The 22052-nt window shown below is 39.5% G+C and overlaps 1 protein-coding gene across 1 annotated transcript in view; it reads left to right on the top strand.

Moving 5' to 3' along the window:
• Positions 1 to 17529: 17529 nt before the first annotated feature.
• The window catches only part of EDIL3 (EGF like repeats and discoidin domains 3), a 421662-nt gene continuing 417139 nt past the window's right edge, over positions 17530 to 22052 (top strand). Inside the window, exon 1 of the mRNA XM_061622006.1 lies at positions 17530 to 18086. Within this exon, the coding sequence (XP_061477990.1) occupies positions 18020 to 18086 (67 nt within the window). The 5' untranslated portion in view covers positions 17530 to 18019. The remainder of the gene's footprint in view (positions 18087 to 22052) is intronic.

Raw genomic sequence — 22052 nt, 5'->3', positions numbered from 1 at the left:
CTATCAAGGTGGGCTAAGTGGGCAGGCTCAGAGGCTTCATGGGCACCAGGTGAAGTCCTCAAGAGCACCGCTGCACCCACAGGCACCACCCTGTGACCCTAGTATTATGGGGAAAAGCTCCACCTATTGACATTCTGTCTGACATCTTATTACTTGCATGTGGCCCCTAACTTATTTTTGTGTCCTCTACCCAACCACAAAATTGCATATGACACAAATGTATGCAAATATTATGCAAATATGTGCCCTCTTTTAAAATGTTCTCCTCAGGGACTGAGGATCCTGTTTGTATAAGTAAAGGAGCAACTCCCAACTTGACATGAACAGTGTGAAATAAAGTATTTACAGGGCCTGCAATTCTCTCTCACACTGCCTCTCTAACAGTCTCTCTGCTAGTCTTCCTGACTCACTTCCTGTTCCTCCTTCCAGCTCCATCCCTTGCTACTGCTGCCTTTAGTTTAAGCTTCACACATATTGCTACAGGGACCACATCAGAAATCTCCCATGTGTTGGAGGGCCAATACTCATTCTAATTTTAATTATAATAAAATTAGTTGTAAGCATTTTTTTCCCATAAATATTGCAAATACCCAACTACAGTTAATGGACATGTGTTGTTGCCTAACTAAGGTGCTTTTCTTACATTCCCATGTAGGCATCAAAAATGGGAGGTTTATCTATCGAGCTACTGGTGAGCTGCAATACATGGATGGTGGCTGGTAAATTAAGCGTATTTAAAATATGACCTCATTGTTAAGCTCATTTCATAACCAAAATTCAAGGATTTGAAAAAGACTTCATTACTTACTGTATTTAAAAATGTTCCCTTGAACATCTACACCAGCTACACTAAAAAAAATCTCAACCATTTTCTTTCCTTCTGAATTTTGGTTTCACCATCCAGAGCAGAAACAATTTCAAGTGACGTGGTTGGTGTTTCTAACACAAGTTTAGCAATTATCAGTTTGGCAAAGCATGGGCAGGTGAAATGAACATGGGGAATGGAACAGCTTCATGGGCAAGAGCAATTAACCCAGCTCTTGATATTTATTTAAGTTATTATGACTTGATTTATGATTTCATATTTACCTCAGTTCCTTGCTTAGGGAAAAATATGGAAGTAGATACCATAATATGGGGGGATTAAAAGAGAGTTGAAATTAAGGGTAGCAAGTTGGGATGCTTCTCTAATTTGCAGGGAATCCCAGCTGTTGAAAGAAAGAAAAATGTTTGAAATAAAGTCACACTTTGGTTTGAAAGCCTTTGTGGTCTGTTTATGTCTGCTCACAGCTTAGGGAAGTGCTTTGAAAATGTGAGCAGTCACTTTATAAATTAAAAAAATATTTAATAGCATTCAAATGCAATTGAGGGGGGAAGAAGAAAAGAAAAAAATTGGACAGCAAACAAAGTTTTAGGCAATGAGGAACTATAGGAGTGGGAAGTAATGAAGCTGAGAAATAATAGACTGATTTTTGTTTTGAGCATTGACTTTTGCAGTCAACTTTTTCAGGAACCACCCAATTTCCACTACCTGTTGACTAAAAAGTAATTCTCATTTGTGGGGTAGAAGGAAATATTCAATCATCCCAAAGAAATGTGGCAAACTGGGATGTCCTCTTTTTTTAAAAAAGAAATGCAGACACAGCTTGTCTATTCTGAGACATACTATTATTTTTGTTAATTGCTTTTCTTTTCTTCTTGTCACCTTGTCTTTCCTGTCCATTGTGCCTTGTCTTTCAGGCTGTGAGTTCTCTAAGGCCATGATTTGTATCAGTCTATGGTGTTGTAGAGTATATAGCTCAGCAACAGCCTGGATAATTCACTAGGACAATGCATATGTTAATTCAGCAGAACTTAAAATATGCAATGGTCTTCCCCTTCCACTGACAGAAGTGGACCAGTGCCATAATACTTTGCAGCCTTTAATTATTTTTGGTTTAAGAACACTTCTCATGAAATAAAATAGCACATTCTCTTTTTTAAAGGAAAGAACAATTTGACAAAATAACATTATTGTAAAACCTGAGTCAGAAGAAGGAAAGACTCTGTAAAGAAGGCACACTTCTGGTACAAAGCAAGGCTAACTATGTTCTGTGATAAAAGTAAGAATCTGCTGCCAAATAGGTATTATTATTAATAATAAATAAAGTAAATTATTCATTATTTGGCACTAGACAGTATGGAAAATAACCAAAATAAATTATTTTTAAAAGCAGGGGTTAGATTGTTTTTCTGTCAGGGGCCACATTCCCTTGGGGGTCATTTGATGAGGTCACATGCTGGTGATGGGCAGAGCTAGAGCCAGTGTTCTGGATTAAGTAAACCAGAATAAAGACCACCCTGCTTCAATTATCACCATATCTACCTCCAATTAGAATTCCCAATCCTATGAGATATATTCAGAAGCAAGGCCACTGGATTTGATGAGGTGGTTCTCAAATAAGTATACAGAGGATTTATTTATTTGTTTGTTTGTTTGTTTGTTTTAGTACAGCAAACCAATACAGCTACAGTTCCAGAAAGCAAAAGAAAGTAATTCCTTTCTGACTTTAGTGTGTTACGCGCATGCGCGCGCGCGCACACACACACACACACGGAGGGTGTGCTGAAATTCTGCCCAATTCAGACTTGATACCAAATTTCCCATTAATTTGCTTATTCGCTTTGAGGATTGGATTTTTTTGCATTGATTTTCACTGCTGTTTTTGGAAACTGATTTTTTTTAAAAGATCAATGTCTAAAATATTAATATTGATATTTTTTATCAATATTTCCTTCAATTTATTGATATTTCCTTAATTTATTAACATTTATTTATTGGTTTTTTTAAAATATTTCTATCCCGCCTTCTACCCTAAAATAGGGCACTCAGGGCGGCTCACAATAAAATCATACACAGTAAAAAACACACACAAAAAACCCTATTAAAGTAGAAGAAATCTAGGGGAGTAATATTAAAATGGGAATAAAGAGGTAAAATAAACAGAGGGGAAATAAAATCATTTTCAGGCTCAGACTTCAGTCCCTCCCAAAGGCTCTCCAGAACAAGATGTTTTTGAATGAATGAATGAATCTTTATTTTTACCATGCCCTTTTTCCAAAGCTGGAACTCAGGGCGGCTTACAGATAAAAACTACATATGGTTAAAAGCATACAAAAATATACAATTAAAATACAATTAAACTATTCACAGCATTAAAACCATTAAAACTGTTTTCAAAAGTCTTTGGAACACCATCAGGGAGAGAGCAGAGTGAGCTTCTTGGGATAGAGTATTCCATAGCTTGGGGACCATGACTGAAATGGCTCTCTCCATTGGGAATCTTTTTTCCAAAGCCAAACAACCACAAAAAGTGGTTTCATTCCAGATATGCAGAGAAGACCAAAGGCAGCTGATCTTAAATAACAGACAGGCATAAGCAGTCCCTTAGGTACGTTGGTCCAAGGTCATTTAGGGGTTTAAAGGTGAAAATCAGAATTTTGAATTGGGCCTAGAAACAAATTGGGAGCCAGTGGTATCAATTAAGCATAGGGGTGACATGATCCCCACTCCATGATCCAGTTAATATTCTGGCTGCTGCATTTTGAACCAACTGCAGTTTCTAAACTATTTTCAAAGGGAGACCCACATAGAGTGCATTACAGTAATAAACCTCAATGTCACCAGTGCATGTGTCACTGTGGCCAAGTCAACTGCTTCTACGTAGTCTCTGTCCCATGACCAGGCCTGAAGCCTGATTGGAAAGAGTCTAGATAATCCAATTCATCCAAGAAAACATGGTGCTGAGCAGCCACTATCTTCTCAATCACCTTGTCCAATGAGACTGGGCAGAAGTTGTTAAGATCTGCAGGGTCTAATGAAAGTTTCTTTAACAAAGGTCTTATCATGGCCTCCTTCAAAAATGTTGGCATAGAAACTTCCTTTGAGGTATTATTTAAATATGTCAACCAGCCAGCCACTTCCACCAGGATGGGCAAGAGTCAATGGAGCAAGTAGTGGTGCTCATTTCTCCCAGAGTCCTATTTTCAGGCTTTACAAGCTGAAACATTTCCATAGAAAAATGACCAGAGGAAGCCTCAGGGACATCTGGCATAAAGTGCCTCGCAAACATGTCACAGCTAGTGATTGAGGACTCAGGATCCAGTGTTGGGCCCTAGCCCAAAAGACCCCAGACCACCCAAAAAAGCATAGCCAGACAACATTGAGCAGATGCAATGGTGGCAGAGAAGAGAGCTTTCTTCGCTGCCCTCACCGCCACATGATGGAAAATGAGCTCTAGCCTGTGTTCAGTCAGAAGCAGATTGAGTTTTCCTCCATCGTTGCTCTAGCCATTGTCCCTGCTGTTTCATCAGGCTCAAGGTTTGAGTAAACCAGCGTGCATTATGAGCCCTCCCTGGTGGGACAGGGTGCTTCGAAGTGATAGTGTTCACTGTCCAGGTGACCTCCGTATTCAAAATATCAGTATTTCCTTTAAAAATATCAAAATTAATTTCAGTTTTTTTTCTAAATGAAAAAAAGGATTTGTAAAAACAGTGGCTTGCAGAAAAACAACAAGGTTGAAATGATACCAGCCTGTGAGGTCGATGGAATGCTTTCAACTGGCACCAGCCAACTGATCCCATCCCTAACACCCAAACAGAGTGAGAACAGAAACCTATGAATTTGTTCTCAAACAGCTGGTGAGGGAAAAATCTTTTTTCCCAAGCCAAACAGCCACAAAAAGTTAATAATAAAAATAACAATAACAATAACACCACATCAATTTATTTTTGTAAAATAAAATACTGCCCCTTCGAAGTGTTCTGAAAATTGTTCTACAGAAAAAGCATTGGGAAGAGCCACTTTTAAAAGCCACAGAAACACATGAAGGAAAAACTGTGATGCTATGAAAGAATGGGACAGTTTCAGGAGATATGGGAAGCCACATAAAAAGATGTCGGGCCACATGTGGCTCCTCAGTTTAAGGTTGGCCACCTGTGCTTTGGCTAGGTCATGAGCCTGCAGCATGCAGTACACTGAAAATCTCTAACTTCCTATTTTGCTTTCACTTTAAACTTAAAAAAATTACTCCTGACATATTTTTAAAAGGGTGATGGCACATTTACTCAGTGCAAATGCTCCTTCTGAAAGTTCACTAGCCCTGATCATTTATTCTCAAAGTTTTGTGGATTTCCATTTGTACTGGCAGACTTCATATATAAGCTAGACAAACACTGAATAGAATTTAAGGTTCTATTATGGCCCAGTTGAGTGACAACCTAGATTTCATCTCATGAAACTTAACAACAATTTTGCTAAACAGTTCAACTGACAGTATTCAACACAAAAGATTTGCTGTCTTAATATTATGTAAACATATATGTTAGTATGTTTAATATTAATATGTTTACATATAATTAAATCTGATAAAAGATCATAGTATCATAAAATCACAAAGTTTGAAGAGATCTTTGAGATCGCTGGAACTGCTGGATGCTGGGGTTGGGGGAGATGCCGGTTTTTGATCTTGTAAATGGACAATCCCCCACACTGGTTTTATGCCAGGGTGGGAAGACTTGCATTAGGAACTCCTATCTCTAGTTACACCTCGGACCATACAGGCGAGAAGCCTATTATTGAAACTGAGTTGCCTCTACTTTGTTGTTTAGTTATCATGTATTGTTACAGTTTTTATTGTTTGCTTTCTGATATTCTGTTGTTTTATATGTTTTGTTATGTACATCGCTCAGAGTGGCTGGTAAATCCAGCCAGATGGGCGATTAATAAATCGAATAAAATAAATAAATAAATAAATCTCTAATTCCTGTTCAATGTAGGATCTGCAACGTGAGATTCACTAGCATCCCTGACAGATGATAATCTGTCCTCTGCTTAAATATCTGAAGTCAAATAGTACAAGCATCTAGTAGTGGCTCAACTTTACTTGTATATTCTGTTTACCCAATATAGTAATGCTTAATGTTCTTTGTCATATTAGATTTTAGAACATAAGTAGTTTTCATTCTCATTATTATGAGATGTTTATATTTGTGCACCAAACTAGCAGCATTAGTGTGATATTTTAACCCATTCGATCTAAACAATCTCATGTAACCTCTCCAAATCCCACAAAATATGTGTGCAAGTATTTATTTATTTTATTTATTTATTTATTAAATTTATTAGTCACCCATCTGACTGGCTGTCCAGCCACTCTGGGCGATGTACAAAATAAAAACATACAAATACATTAAAACATTAAAAATCTCAACAATAATAATAAAATAATAAAACCTAAACCTAAAAGTAAGAGTCTGACAGAGAGTTTATGTAGTCTTAAGACTACAAGCCCCATGATGCATTGAACCCAAGAGTAAACAATACATGTGAAAATGTCAGGAGCCTTTAACTGAAGTGAAAAATGAACAATGACTGGAAAACAGTGGTGATATAAACAGACAAAATAAGCTACTTACTGGGTAAACAGGCCTGTTTGGAGGAACAATTGTCTGTTAATTGTTAATGTTTCCAGTTATATAACAGTAAATGGCCAATACAGTCACATGTTAAAAGGGTTACATTTTGTTTTGCTGTCTTTTAAATGTAGTAGTCATTACAAATTTCATGAAATCTGAAAGGGTTTTGTCAACATGAAAACAGGAGTAAGCATGTAATAAAAGTTACAAAATATTCATACAGTAGTTTTGAAAAACATATTGAAGGATGAAAAATGCATCGTTGAAGGTCCTTTGACTTCCATAATAGTCCTCTTATTTTCAAATCACAAGGTCCTTTAGCTCAGTTAGTAGTAAAATCTCTGAAATACAGATGGCACAGCTCCATTAAATACTTTATTGTAATTTAGTGGGTCCTCCCCTGGGTTCTGAGCTGAGTGTGAATGAGCTGTTAAAAACTAGCGGTGCAATATAACTTCAGGAAAATAAGATTTTTTTAAAAAAAATTACAAAGCGAAGATCCATAATATGAGTGCTTTTGCTGTTTGCTTGTAAATGAAATCCTTACAAGACTCTTTTCAATATCAAACATATAGAGTGACAACAAAGTAGCCATGTAAAAGCTCCTGGATCTGGGAAATTACAAGTTCACAATCTAGCTGGCAAAAACTAAATTTCCTAGCAAGCTGTAGAAGTTCTCAGTCTGAACCAATAACTAAAAATGTCAAACTCTTTTATTTCATTTTTGGGAATCTTGTGTGGCTACATATCTTCCATGATCTTTCTCCTTATGGGAGTGATTTTGTGAGTGCCTCCAGAATAAATATTAGGAAGCATCTCTTCCCCTGCTGTACTCCCACTCTTCAAATTGCAGATTCAGACACTGTATTATGCAAAACAAAAATCATTTATTAAAAGAATTATGGACGTACACATAACTTGTAATTTCACCCTTGCTAATGCGGCACATTTGAAGTACACATATTCTCAACCTTTGTCACATTTGCCATGACCGCCACACAACATTTCATTGATTTCAGTATAGACACATCAAATTAGAAGCAGACAGATCCCATGATGTTTTCCTCCTGGATTTACAGAAAAGTAGATAGCACAGAAAAACAAAGGGTTGTATCAAATAAAGTTTTTCATTTGTGCAAGGATTTCTGTTTGTACAATGGAATTTCCCCTTCCCCTCCTCTCCCCATGTACCCCCCTAAATCTGTTCCAGAGGATTCAAGCAATCCCTATAATGGATTTGGCAGGTGAACAGGGGCAGGAGATGGAGGGAAAGTTCTGTATCACAAATGGAAGTCCTTGTACAAATGGAACGATATCATTAGATACAACCCAGAATGCCAGAAATGTATGAAGCATACTGAGAGTCCTGATCCAACATGGGGCATGTTGTTGACTGTAGTTCCACTTGGGGAGACGTGTACTCACCCTGAATCATTCCAATTTGCCTTATTATTCATACCTAACACAGAATGGTTGTATACTCCTATTTCATACCATATATTTATTTATTTATTTATTCTTTCACACATATAATATGTGGGGCAGAGATCTGGGCCCAAATGCAGCTCCTTACATTGCATTGTCCCCATGGTGGTGGTTGTCCCTCGTATTTGTTACAGGATATATTGGGGGAGGGCCGTTCCCATCATGCATGTGAGGTGTATCTACTAGTTTTGAAGCAGTCTTAAGTTGTCGCACTGCAGACATTTTCCTTCCAATAGCCTCATAACACATCTTACACGCGTAAGTCATAGAAAACCAAGCAACTCTTGGAATGACTGATGAAGGATTCCCACATATGTTGGGTGAATATCAGGTATCTAATACAGAAATAAAATACAAAAAACAAAGGCAAACAAATAGGAATATAATAACTTGGAATCTGAGAACAATCTTGCCTGGGATTACACTGTGTAGGTGTAATTTAGTGTAACAACATAGGATGAATCAATATATTCAGAGGCATAAGTCACCAGCAGAAACACCCTTCACAACTCAAACATTGTAAATAAAGATTTCATATCACCTGACCTCACCTCCCAGATACAATGTTTTTCAACTGAAATAGTTCACACAGTGAGACGCTGGGTAATAAATCTTTGTCTGATAAGATATAAAGTGATGCACATGTATGTACGAATCAGTGTTTCATAAGAAAGTTAGAAACGTAATCACTTCATTCGAGAAGCTTGATACAATTCTGATGTTGGAGTTTATGATAGCATCTGTGCTCTGAACAATAATTGAGATTGCTTCCAGTGTGTGTAGCTTCAAATTCTGATTGAAACTGTTGTGCCAACCCAATAATCTTGCAGTTGATAAACTCCTGTTTGCTAGAAAACATATTGGTCACAATTATTACTTTCAGTTTTGTAGGCTTCAGGAAACCTGGAGCACAGAGGATGTTGCTCTACCATCAGGGAAGCAAAGGGATGAGAAGTGAAGAATAAAAATGCCAATATTGCCAAAGCAACCTAAATAAATGACATACTAAGAAGCAGAGGTGATAAATATTTAATTTACTGCTTATAGACAATAGCAGGTGGGACAGACTCAGACAGAGAGAGGGGGAGAGATCTGTGTTCTATATACTGTGTATTTACTTGCCCATTAGTTGTCAAGCACAGTTTTTTAATCCTTGTGCAAGAATCATTTCTATAAATGTCCCATAAATCTAAAGTCAATTTTCATCTAGACAGAGAATTATTTTAGATGGGCTAAGTCATTACAAAACATAGGTATGAGAACATATGATTTGGTAATTTAAAAAAATGCAATTATTGACTCATTTGTAATTCACTTTCATGGGTATGGACTTCATTTGAGACAAAGGCAGAAAGCAGGATCATACTGTCATAAAGACATTGACATTACTGTCTCCTTTGCTATACAGTGCTGTATAGAGAAATAGTCCTCAGTATGACAGATGCAGCAGGGAAGAAAAATGTCTTATTTCAGCACCAGTGCTATACTGTTGTACTTGATCTGTTATTAACCTTTTATTTTTCCCCCTCTCATGATTCAGAATAATAATTCTACCAAAATAAACCCCACAAGCACATTTTTCAAGGGAATAGCAACCATGATGTACAAGATCCAATGAGCAACTTGCCCTTCCTACCAGTGAGATTTCTTACTTTAGTTTCTTATTGATCATGAACAATAGTTCTTGAAGTTATTTGTATCCTGCCCCATGTTTCTGAAGAAGGTGAGGTCGGATGAATGCAAGCATCTCATTTTCTTCCTTTACATACAAGTGAAAATGGAAGACTTCAGAAACAGTTTTTTCAGGAAATGGAAATAGTGGTGCCCTTTTCATGAAGCTGAAATTGGGGTTCAATACATTCAGGAAAATGAATGAAATGTGTTTTCATTGAGCCAAGTTGTAAGGAGCATTCATAGGGCTATTCATTGGGCTAATAATTGCTTCTCCACATTACTATAACATGAAAAGAGTTGTGGGTATCAGCAGTGTGACTCAGTTGTGTGAATTGGTCCTGGTTTTTTTACTTCATTCTGTTTGCCCTTTATTGTTCACCTTCACTGTTTCCTTTGGAAATAGCTCAGGTAGAGTTGTTGCTTTTATGGGCCTTAATTAAAAAAAGCAACTACTGGGATGGTGGCCCTGTGAGCTGCCACTATCTCTGTCTCAAGCTTTGAGCTCATCTGATTTCACAAGGTAAACAGTCTCAGATCTGTGCAGTGCTTGGATGGGAGACTGTGATAAAGCTAATCTTTAAATTAAAACTGGTCTATACGATAAACCAACTATCAAAGATACTTACTCCAAAGGTGACATCAAGAGTCACCAAGGTGACTCAGAGCTTGTGTGCCTGTTTCCTTGGAAATTTTAAATTAAAGAGGAAAGAAGCTTTGGTGACAGCGACAAACTGTTTACAAATGTTTGGTTAATGGAAATATATAGGTCCCAAGTGAAGCTAAGATCTTTTTGTATTGTAACAATTTTGTGATCTAACGTTTTATTGCTGAAGCAAGCAAGAAGAGATGGTGTTGAATGAGAAGACCCATTTATAAATGCTCCATGAGATTTTCAGTTCCTCAAATATAATGCAAACAGGTACCAAAGACAAGGCACTGGGGGAGAAATTGAGGACCTAGAGCGCAACAAATGAATTGATAGCCCCAACATCACACTACAGATTAGTAGCATAAGAATAAGCATCATCAGGTTCCCAGTCCAGTGTGATACCTCTAGTGTTTGCGTGTTTTACATATTTAAAAAAGTCTTTTAGAATGTTCCTTGAAAATTACAAGTTTTTAATGCAGCCTAATTGGTGTATATCACTGTTGAAGCAAGCTGCATTCAAAGCAGGGGCAGGGTTGGGAACAGGGAAAAAGCATTAGGCTTCCTAATTCCTTTTCCCCAGAAATGTGTACTATAAGGAAACAGCTAACAAAGATAATGAATCCTGCCCAATACATTTGTTATAGGCAGAGTTACTTCTGGAAGCACCACTGGCAAATCAAAGGTTGACAGCATCCACTACAATCAATTACATGGCAATGTGAGGATTAAATACTGTATTATGCCTCAACAGAGAATCTCAACATAAGTAGAGGGTGTGCACACCAGCCAGCCCCCAATGTCACAATGTGCAGTGGCCACTCCACCTCCAATTTTCCCATGTTAAGCAGGAAATCCTGAAGCGGGATTCTAAGTGCAAGTCTATAATTTGACACTGAGCAGAAATACTCTGTATTACCTATCAGTTCCACCCTGCTAGACCCAAGGAACTACTGAATTCGGAAAACATGAGAACAGCCATGTTAAGCTAAAATGGATCACAGCAATGGAAAAGTCCAGCTATGTAGAAGTTGCTTGTTTTGTTTGTTCTTTTTTTGCTGAAGTGAAATAACAGCCAGCATATGACCTTGCCACCTGGGTCAATGATAATGATAAATAAAACACTGTAGTTGATAAAAAGCCAAGGGGAACATTAACAGGTATCACAGCAGGTGCTGGAACCATAACTTGATTGGGTTGTACTGTAGAAGATGATGGTGTGAAATATGCCCATGTAGGTTGTGTGCGGGTGACAACAAATAGCAGGAATGCTTAGAATTATAGAATGGTAGAGTTGGAAGGGGCCTATAAGGCCATCAAGTCCAACCCCCTGCTCAATCCAGGAATCCAAATCAAAGCATTCCCGACAGATGGCTGTCCAGCTGCTTCTTGAAGGCCTCCAGTGTCGGCGAGCCCACTACCTCTCCAGGTGATTGGTTCCATTGTCGTATGGCTCTAACAGTTATGAAGTTTTTCCTGATGTCCAGTCGAAATCTGGCTTCCTGCAACTTGAGCCCATTATTCCGTGTCCTGCACTCTGGGATGATCAAGAAGAGATCCCGGCCCTCTCCTGTGTGACAACATTTCATGTACTTGTTTGTTGAAACATTCTTGTTGCATTCTCTCCTAAAATGATCTTTGGCATGTATAAAACATAGAAAAGTCCTCATGTCCAGCTCCAAAATAATGCACTGTAACTTTTAGTTTGTATCTCTGATGACAAGTTTTTTGAGAGTAGGGGAAGTTGCTCTTCTGCTACCTGCAGCTGTAGATTTTATTGCTTGCTGTTGTTTTATTACTTACCTGCTCATATTTTTGTCATACATATCTTACTAAAAGTACCACTTTTCAATTCTAGATGCGGATACTTGTTTTCTACATAGGCTGAAGGGTACTTGCTTTATGTTTCTGGTAATGAAAAACACTTCTGGGGCTAAGCCTTGGTGAACTTGAACTCAAATGAAGACTAGCTATGACTGCTAGTCTTATAAAGCTGCCTTATAAAGAGTCAGACCATCTGTCTATCTAGGCTAGTATTGTCAAAACTGATTGGCAGCAGCTTTCAAGAGTTTCAGATGGGACATTCCCAGCCCTGTCTAGAGATTCCAGGGACTGAACTTGCAGTCTGTTGCATGCAGATTATATTATCTTCTACTGAACTACAGCCCTTCCCTGACTTTTGGTATATATAATTAATTATTTTGGTATATCACTGAATTATGAAAAGGCATTCAAGGCAATTGTTGGTAACAGTAATGTCAAGCAATTTATTTTTTACAGTATTAGATAGATTGTTACTGCCCCAGTCAGAGTTAGCATTTGCCAGTTTAGCAAATGGCTGCTACCTCTTATGAGTTCCTATTTCACAGCAAAGGATGTAGCACACGTGTGTCTGTGTAATTGTGTGTTTGTGCACATAGAAAGCAGTGAATGTCTCATTGTTAAGACTGCAGAAAATACATTGCTGAAGAGTTAATTCTGTGTGAGTTCCTTTTTGTGTATATCTTAGGAATTTCACATTTTGAAATTCAAGACAGTGGTGAGTTTCTGTACTATCCAAAGCAAAACAAGACACCTGGCAATCTAAGTAATGGTTTATCTAGTTCCATCAAGCCCTACCTATCTTTCATCTTTATGGTGAAAAAACATGAAGAGATTTTATAGGTGCATGATTAAGTGAACAATAAACATTGTGTATGTATGAATGGGTTTGTCCTAAATGCTAATGAAGAATGGACTGATGGACAGATAGATAGATGACAGTGCATGTGTGAGAAACTGCTTGCCTACAGGCTTTGTGTCGCAAATTACTTGGGAACAGACGGACTAATGTTAGCATTTTGGAAGAAGCAAAGACTATCAGTGTTGAAACAATGATCCTTCAACATCAACTTCGCTGGACTGGCCATGTTGTTCAAATGCCTGATCACCGTCTTCCAAAGCAGCTACTTTACTCCCATCTTAAGGATGGAAAACGGAATATCGGTGGACAGCAAAAGAGGTTTAAATATGTTCTTAAAGCAAATCTAAAAAAACGTAACATGAACATTGAGAACTGGGAAGTCTTGGGCCATGGATGTCCTAAATGGAGGTCGGCTATTATCAAACCTGCTGTGGACTTCGAAGAAGCAAGAATACAGGGAGAACAGGACAAATGAGCTAAGCGGAAGGCACGTCAAACAAATCCTCATCACGACCATCTTCCATCTGGAAACCTATGTCCTCACTGTGGGAGGCTGTGTGGATCCAGAATTGGCCTCCATAGTCACTTACGGACCCACTGTTAAAGACCTTATCTTGGAAGACAATCTTACTCGGCCACGAGTGATTGCCAGTGAATGAACAACTGATTCCCATCATTATTCACTTCTGACCCCATATTTCATCATAGTGGAAATGAGATTTACAAATGATACTGTTCTAGCATTCCTGGCCAAACTCTATTACAAGTGACTGCAGTGCATCCACCCTAGCTCTTACATTTATATTCTGAAGTAGTGTTCTTATCTGAAGTCCTTATGTGGGTGTGCACCAGTAGTCCAAGAAGCCCACCAGAGAGGTAGTGGCATTTTAGTGATGAATGGAGTAAATGCTACATAGAGAGAGTGTGTAAAGTGATCTGGGATTCTGGAGAGGAAATGCACTGTATAAATGTAAGTTATTACTTGGGTGGTTTCATCTCTTTTGAGCAGATAAAAAGGACATGGCCCATATTATAAATCTCTCCTCCAACCGGCTAATGGGATAAAATTAAATAAAAAATAAAATGTCAGAGACAAAATATATTCCAGTGGTGAGATAGAAGTACAAAATGGTTTTTGAGTAAAGTAGTCAAAGCTTCTCTGAAGAAGATTTAAACTTTCATAGCATGCAGAGATAGGCTTGATAAGCTAGAAGCAATCATGAACTGTCAAATAAGTAAGTAGATGACTCCAAATAGTCCTTCTCCATCTCTGATTTTGTCTTGATGTCTTTCTACATCAGTTCTGTAATGGCTTCAGCTTGTACATAATTAAACATGTTATGTTAGTACCCATACTACTATTTAAAATGTGCACTGAAATGTAAACAGAAGAAAAATATTAACAACTAAATGTACTTTTTCTTATCAATCTTACATTCTAATGCACCATTCTGTGCTCACACAGCAGAATTATTGAACGTCGCTTCATTGTATGAGGTGATCTGATTCAGATTTAAGAAAAACATTCACAGAGTCAAGCAAACTGCTTCATTATACTTTACCTTTAAATGATCTGTTCATTTATTCTTGAATTGTGGATTCCTTCCAATAGTGCAATTTTAAAAGAAAATTCCCTCACTGCCAATACACTTTTATAGTCCTGGAACATTTTCGGTTTTCTGCAGTTCCTGGAAATCCTCTGCCTAAATCTTGACTCCAGCAACCACATGCATCTCGTATTTAGGTCATAATTAGGGATGGGTCAAACCAATAATACAAATTCTGCTGATGCTGTTATTACAAGTATGCATGGCTTAGGTCTCTGGTTATCACAGAAAACACAGAAACTGATACCATGCCTTCCTTTTTCTGAATTATGCATGTGTTAAGAAGTAACAATATTCATGACCAAAACCAAGATTAATGTTCATGCCCTATCTGCACAAAACATTAAATATGTATGTACACAGTAAAGAATGTAAGATGACAACATCTTGTTGAAAGATTTGTTGTTGTTGTAATTGCTGTTGTTTTAGACAAAACCAGTCAAGCTAAGATTTAGAGGAATTTGGACTGAAATTGCCAGGCAAAGTTTGAGGATTTTGCCCATAGTTTGTTATACTGCTCAAGTCCTCATAAACTGAATTTAGAAATAACTCCACTGAAATCAACAGATAGCAGTGTTATTTGTTTTTATCCATATAGGTAAGAAAATGTCAAAAACATCTGATTAATCACAGGGTCACAAATAGTACTAGGGTGAGTGCTTCTATTCAGGGCTCCAGCCATGCCCTTTTCCAGGATACTTCATCCCAATCTCCACTTTTAATGTTTGTTTTCCCCATTGGTGAGTCACCACTCTGCTCACCAAGAACATGCTGAATCTTTACCCCCCCCTCCCAATTTTCTCTACTTCTGAAAAGGGTTCCCACAAGTTTACTGATAACTCTTCCTTGTTTGTGGATGGTGCCATTTTGACTACATAAGGAGAACTGGCACATACACAAAGGATGGCATTTTCACATAGATACTTGAAAGGATTTTGCACCCAGTAAATTCAGATTAATACAAATTGAATGGGCCTTTTAAATGTTGTGCTAGCTACAGGGATGTGGGCAGTGGCAGACTGACTGGGTTTCAACTGTGGAATCAGTTCCCTACTGGAAGAGAATGATTCTGTGAGAAAGACCCATTGAAAGGCACCCACCTACCCATGTGGTTGGGCCATTTAAGTGTTATTACAGCTGTTCGAGAGGTCAAAAGCGGCTCCCTTGCAGTAATTCTTAGATAATTAAGATTTAGAAACTAAGGCTTCTACCGTAATTCATAATAAATGGTGTGAAGATTGTGGTTTAATCCAAACCACTTGTGATCCTGCCCATTTTGGGGATTATGATGAAAGTAAAAATGTGCATATTTAAAATAATATTTCATTTCTTAAATTTTGGAGATGAATCCCACCACTGAAAACAAATCTGAAGGCTAAGTTACATGGCTCAAACTAAATCCTGCTTCTTAAGAAAATATCCTCTTCAACATCACATGGAAGGTGCTTTTAAAAATGGCACTAACTCCTGTTAATATACTTCAGCTATTTTGTGCTGACTTGCAAGGGGGTAAAAAGGTGATTAGACCATGCCCAGTCTTTATTGAGCTTTTTCCCCCTGATTTGTTTATGGGTCAGTTATATGATAATGTGCATTAACCCTGCATTCATCCTGATTTGCTTACAAGGTGTTTATATGTTTTCCCAGTAATCATTTGTTCATCCCACACTTTTCAGTGTATTTTCCCATCACTTTCAAAACCACAAAAAGTATGTTGTTTTTTTATAGTAGATTTGTTGTCCTAAGGTGACAGAGCCCTTTAATCCACTTTAATTGCACAATCCTAAAGTATTCACTTGAACTCCACAAAATACAGTCTGGAGGGATCCTTGTTAGCCTTTACTATACAGTACAAACTTCTGACTATCATTTTGCTCTTTAGGTACTGAAAGACCTTCCCTTCTAATTTACAAACATAAAGTTCAAGTCAAGAGCATGGGGTCATATGCATTCTTTTCCAAATGGATCTGACCTTCACTTGCAACATACTAACATGGCTATTTGTGGCTAGTAGCAACATACTTTTTAATGTTAAAAGATCCACCCTGTTACTCCACATGTAAAAATGGCATTCACAAAGTGAATTTTAAAAAGGAACCATCTTCTGCCAGGCTTATGAGTGATGTTTATCTTTCTAGTTTGTGTCTTCCCTTTATATGAAGTCTTCCGAAGGGCTCCTGGTGAAAAAAGATGAACCAATCATGTGTCTGTATTAGGAGTAAAATTAAATTTTGCACAAATTTGAAGTGCAGCAAAGTCCCAAAATGCAAAGAACTTTGTTCAATTGTGAAAAGAGGGATAGTGCCCTGATTTAGTTAAAAGCATGAGCTTCAATCCCAGTCAACTTTTTAGCTCAGCTATTAACTGGTTAGATAGCCTGGGGCTACTACCTCTCTCAACATCAACTCCCACTTACAAAATATAAATATCACTGCTGCTGCTACAACTACTTCTAATAGATCTTACTTTTATTTATTTTTTACTTTGAAGCCTACTTCAAACTTAATCTTAAATTCTGATTAATGTCAGGGCAATAATATGCAACAATGCAGAACTTTTATGACTTGGTGTTCACCCACCCCCCTGCCCGAAGACGTCCAAATACAAGAGCATACACAGATGTAAAGTTGGGGGGGGGTCCCAATTCAAGTGTGGAGTGTGCTTGAGAATATTCTCTCTTCCTCAATCCCTCGCGCGCTCATCGACTCTGCTTCGCTCCCCGACCCAGAACGTTAGTCCTCCACGTCCACGTCTATATATTTGCCTGTTACTTCAAGTCATCCGGCTCCCTCCCCCGCCTCGTCGCTCACTGAGACAAAAGATGGGCCAATCAGAGGGCAGGGTGTGTACGTGGTCTTTTCCGCCAGAAGCAGCCGCTTGACTGAAGGGAGGAGAGGGGGGGAAGGACTCAGAATAGAGGAGGAGAGTGTGGTTCTCGCCTCAGACAGACGCACGCCGCCTCTGTTTGTATACAGTGCGCTTTCCAGCCGGCAGAGCGCTCTCGTTCTCGCTCTCTCTTCATTGTTCTCTTCCCTGCAGCAGCAGCGGCAGCAGCAGCCAGCCAAGAGACTGCCACCGACCCGCGATAGACGGAGGGGAAAGAGTCTCTCATCTCTCCCCCCCCCTCACACACACACCTGCCTAGCACATCCCCGGAGCAGGCGCGTCTCTTGCGAGCTATGATTGACTCGTGGCAGCAGCGTTCAGACCGTGAGCTGAGCTCGGGTTTCCTAGGATATCCTTATCATTAGGCGAGACGCAGAAGTCAAGGAGGAGGAAAAAGAGGAGAGCCTCCTTTCCTTCTCGATCTGTAGGAAAGGGACATTTTATTTTTTTGTGAGAAATTGTTATCTGCTGAGTGGCCAGGTAGAGAGATCACTTCTCTTCCTCCTCCCTTTCCCCACACCAAACTCCTCGAGTCTCATCTCTCCACCCTCTTGGGATCGTTCCTCGGGAGATCAAAGGATCATGAGCCGCTGGGTGGCCGCCTGGTTTCTGCTGTGTTTGAGCCACGGACCCCCGTCGTTCGCCAAAGGTGAGGGGACTTGGAGGGCTGATGATCGCGCGATGCAGATCAAAGGGAACAGGATGCTAGACGGCGAGTGAGGGAAAGAGGGGGGCGCCGTAAGGGTCAAGGGAAGATCGGCAGAAAGGTGGATTTCCCAACCTTATGTTTAAAGTCATGGCAAAGTCGGCAAAAAAGTGAATTAATGCGGGCAATCTTGGGGACGGGGGAGAGTGTACGGAGGCCAGAGAGATGTGCTTTGCTGGACATTGTGAATAATCCAGAACTGCCCGAACGTGTTTTCTTGTATGTATTTATTTTCTTTAATTAAATTATATGTCATCCATCCTCAGACATGTTCTGTTTAGCAATGGACGCTTCATAAATGCGGTATGGGGTTCAGTATAATCCTAATAAGTGCACTGGCAAAACTGAATAATAATATGCCCATCACCAACGAGAGAGGGGTGGGAAAAAACCCAACCAAGCAACCCTGTTATCGTTTCCTCACTCGCTCCCCATTTTTTTTACAATGTATTTGTCGGACAGTGACAGAGTGCTGAAGACCCACTAAAACCTTGAACAGTTTGCAAAGGCATTCGCTTCTGCTAACCTTTCCTTCCTCCTGTCTCTAAATAGGACATCCTCCATCTGAAAAGATGCAGTGATGGAGGTTGGTGGCGGCGGGGGGGGGGGAGAGGAAACTTCATAGCGTTCTGTATTTATCGGGTGCACTGAGGGAGGAATATGATATAGAAAGATTAGACAGATGCATGTATTAATTGTGTCTTTAACGGTGGATGGCTGGATGGCGAGACAGATAAAATACCTCAGAGATGCACAGGTTAGATCATTTAAATATATTGAGTTTTTACTCAGATAGAGAGGAAGGACACAGATCAGATCATTTATATATGTATTCATTCTCCGCCTTTGAAAAGATGCCTTCAGGTGTTTGCAAAAAGTTGAGAGTCTTCCCGAGATAAGAGGACCATGAAAGAACGAGGCTTCGTCAGGCTGGGTTTAGGGCGGCGCGCGGGGGGGGGGGCGGCAAGAAACTGGAGAGAAAAGCCCAGCTGGGCTCTAGAGGTTGCCGTTTTCAAGTTTGGTCCAGCCTTGAAATAACTGGCAGTGGGGGGGGGTGGAGTTGTTGGGAAAGCTGCGATTCGCCACCCCCGCCTCCCTTCGGTGCTGTTGTATGACGTTCAAGGGACTGGAAGAGAGGGTAAAAATGCCTCATCACTGCTCGGTTTCCCGGATAGATCTGTGTGTTGACTGACGAAAGATTTTTATCCTCCCTTCCCCTCCTCTCCCGATTTTCCCAAAGGAGCTTCTCATCTTTTATCCTCATCACAGCGATTTGCTCCTGTGAGTTTTCTTGTAGGAGTACCAGGGCTGAGAAGAGAAAGCGAGAAACACCTGGCTTCCGAGCGCCGCTTGGCTCGGAGGATCGATGTCTCTATATATACTTTGAGAGAGAGAGAGAGAGAGAGAGAGATTACAAGCTCCTTCCTCTCTTGTTTTTTTTTTTTAACAGCTTCGTCCTCCAAAATAAAGTGCTTCCCCGCCCAGACCGCCTCCTCCCCTCAGCGGTACTCAGTATGTGTGTGGAGATACATACATACACGCGTGCATGCATGCATGCATACATTCATATAATATCTGAGAGAAGGGTATATTAAAGCAAACAAGGGGCAGGTGTTTCGAAATGAGAGGAACCTAGATGTAAGCAGCATCATGTTGACGGGGCTCAAGTAAGCCCCGCTTTAGTCTAGGAGTCCCCGAGGAGAGGAGAGGCGTTCGCGGAGATTCTCTCCGTCTCCCTGTTTCCTTATTGATAATCATCCCTTCACTTTGATCCTACTCGTCGTGTGCCAAGGGCTAGGCGCGAGTGCGGGGATGACTGAGGTGTCGGTGTGTGCGGAGAGACGGGGGGGACTCTGCCTGCCGCCGCGGCGAAAAATTGCGCGCAGCGTCGCCAGAGCTGAGCTAAGGCGCTCATAAAAGCTCCTGCCCGCCGGCTAAGGGTGATGCAGCCGCTGCAGCCACCGCCCGCTGGCTGTGTCCTATCGTGAGAGAGCTCCCTGCTGCGGCTATTCACCCACATTTCCCTCCCCTGCTACGGCTGCTTCATAAATCACAACCCCAATTTTTACCAATACATACTGAAATCCCAGAAGATTTTTTGGGGGGAGGACTCAGAGATCACACCCTGAATTGCTGACAGTCATTCAAAGGCAATTAGCAGCATTCATTTGTGTGTATCCCAAAAGTGGGGAAACATGAATTTTTGATGCACCCACACATTCTCCTGGGATTACCAGCACTCACATGTGAATCTGCAGTCTGTCTGTACAGCTGGAGTTTCAACAACTTTTGGACATTATTAAACACGCTATGATTGTGTGTAGTTTATGTCTCCCTTAAACAAAGCTAAGAGATTTTAAAAATCTGGAAATAAACTCATTTGAGGGGTGAATGAGTTAATCTCAAAAAGGCAACTGGGTTTTTGGAAATGCTTGCCACAGAATGAATTCTCATTAAGCATTTATCAGTTGGGGAAGAGGGGCTTGTGATGCATATGATACCTACAAAGATTATAAATTGTATTCAATGCTAGTCCTACTTTGAGTAAACCCATTGAAGTTAATGGACTAACATAGGTTTATTCATTTTATTGGTTCTGCTCTGAGTAGGAGTTAGTTGAATACAACCCTATGCATGGCAAGGAAGTTAACACTTGACAGGTGATACCAGAGCACTCTCCAAAATAATTGCAAGTAGGAGTTTCTGGAGTTACAGAAATAGCTGGGTATTACCAAACTGATACCTGTTTGTGGTGGAAATATGTATTGCCCCACAGGTTATTCCTCATCCATGTGTACTTATAAGTGCCCACATTTAATAAATGCAATTATGTCCTATCCTGCAAATACTTTTGACACAATACACCAGAAGGGTTTTTCTATTTTATCTCTTTAGAAAAATTATTAACAGTATAATTAAAAAAGACCTCTAAGCAGTGTGCATAACATATTATTATTATTGTTGTTGTTGTTGTCTTTATTTATACCCTCCCATCCTCCAAAACTGGAACTCGCGGCAAAGATTAAAAGCAAGTATAACAACTAAATTATTTAGAAATCAGCATATGTTTAGAAATTAAAAGCCGTGCTCAACCCTGCCAGCTACTCGGGATGAGACTTATTTAGCATGGGCAGTTGGAGATGTGGTAATCCGGGAGCTGCCATCATTTATTTTATTCTATTCTTATTTATTTATTTAAAATATTTCTATCCCACCCTTTTATCCTACAATAGTGCACTCACGGTGGTTCACAATACACAATAAAATCACAAAAACATTTAAACAGATAAAAATACACAAAAAACAATTAGGAAATATAGGGGAGTGATATTAAAAGGGACTAAAGAGGTAAAAAAACTAAAAAGGGGGTAATAAAAGCATGAGTACATATGTGTCCACAGAGGTCTTCCCCAGTGCCCATAGGTTCCCCTTCTCACTCCCCTTGTCTGCTGAAATTAGGCTTGAAAGAAACAATTTATTGTACCCAACAGAGTAGGTTTTGGTGTGTGTGTGATGTCCACAGCAGTTTTTCTGGTTTGCATATGTGCCCATGGACCCAAAAACTTGGCAGCCACTGGGTTAATTGGTCCCAAATTGTTCCTAATTCTTCAGGGACAAAGAAATGGCAGCCTTACATAGCAAGAAGCACCACTTTTTTCACCTCCCCCTTCCTGCATATCATCCTGACACTTCTTTTGTAATCAAAAGCTTTTTAGTGTAATTATTCCCATGATTTGAACAATGATGTGTGGACTCGACTTACTCTTAACCTTTGCATTAATGAAATTTCAAATAACATTATTTTATTTAATTAAAATAGGTTCGGTTAGAATTAATTATCTTTATTGGAAATCTTGTTATCTAAGTCTTCTTTGGTGTAACAGCATACAGTACATGTTTCCCAAACCT

Source organism: Rhineura floridana, chromosome 1, assembly GCF_030035675.1.
Source record: "Rhineura floridana isolate rRhiFlo1 chromosome 1, rRhiFlo1.hap2, whole genome shotgun sequence".
Taxonomy (NCBI): domain Eukaryota; kingdom Metazoa; phylum Chordata; class Lepidosauria; order Squamata; family Rhineuridae; genus Rhineura; species Rhineura floridana.
This window is presented reverse-complemented; position numbering and strand designations above follow the sequence as displayed.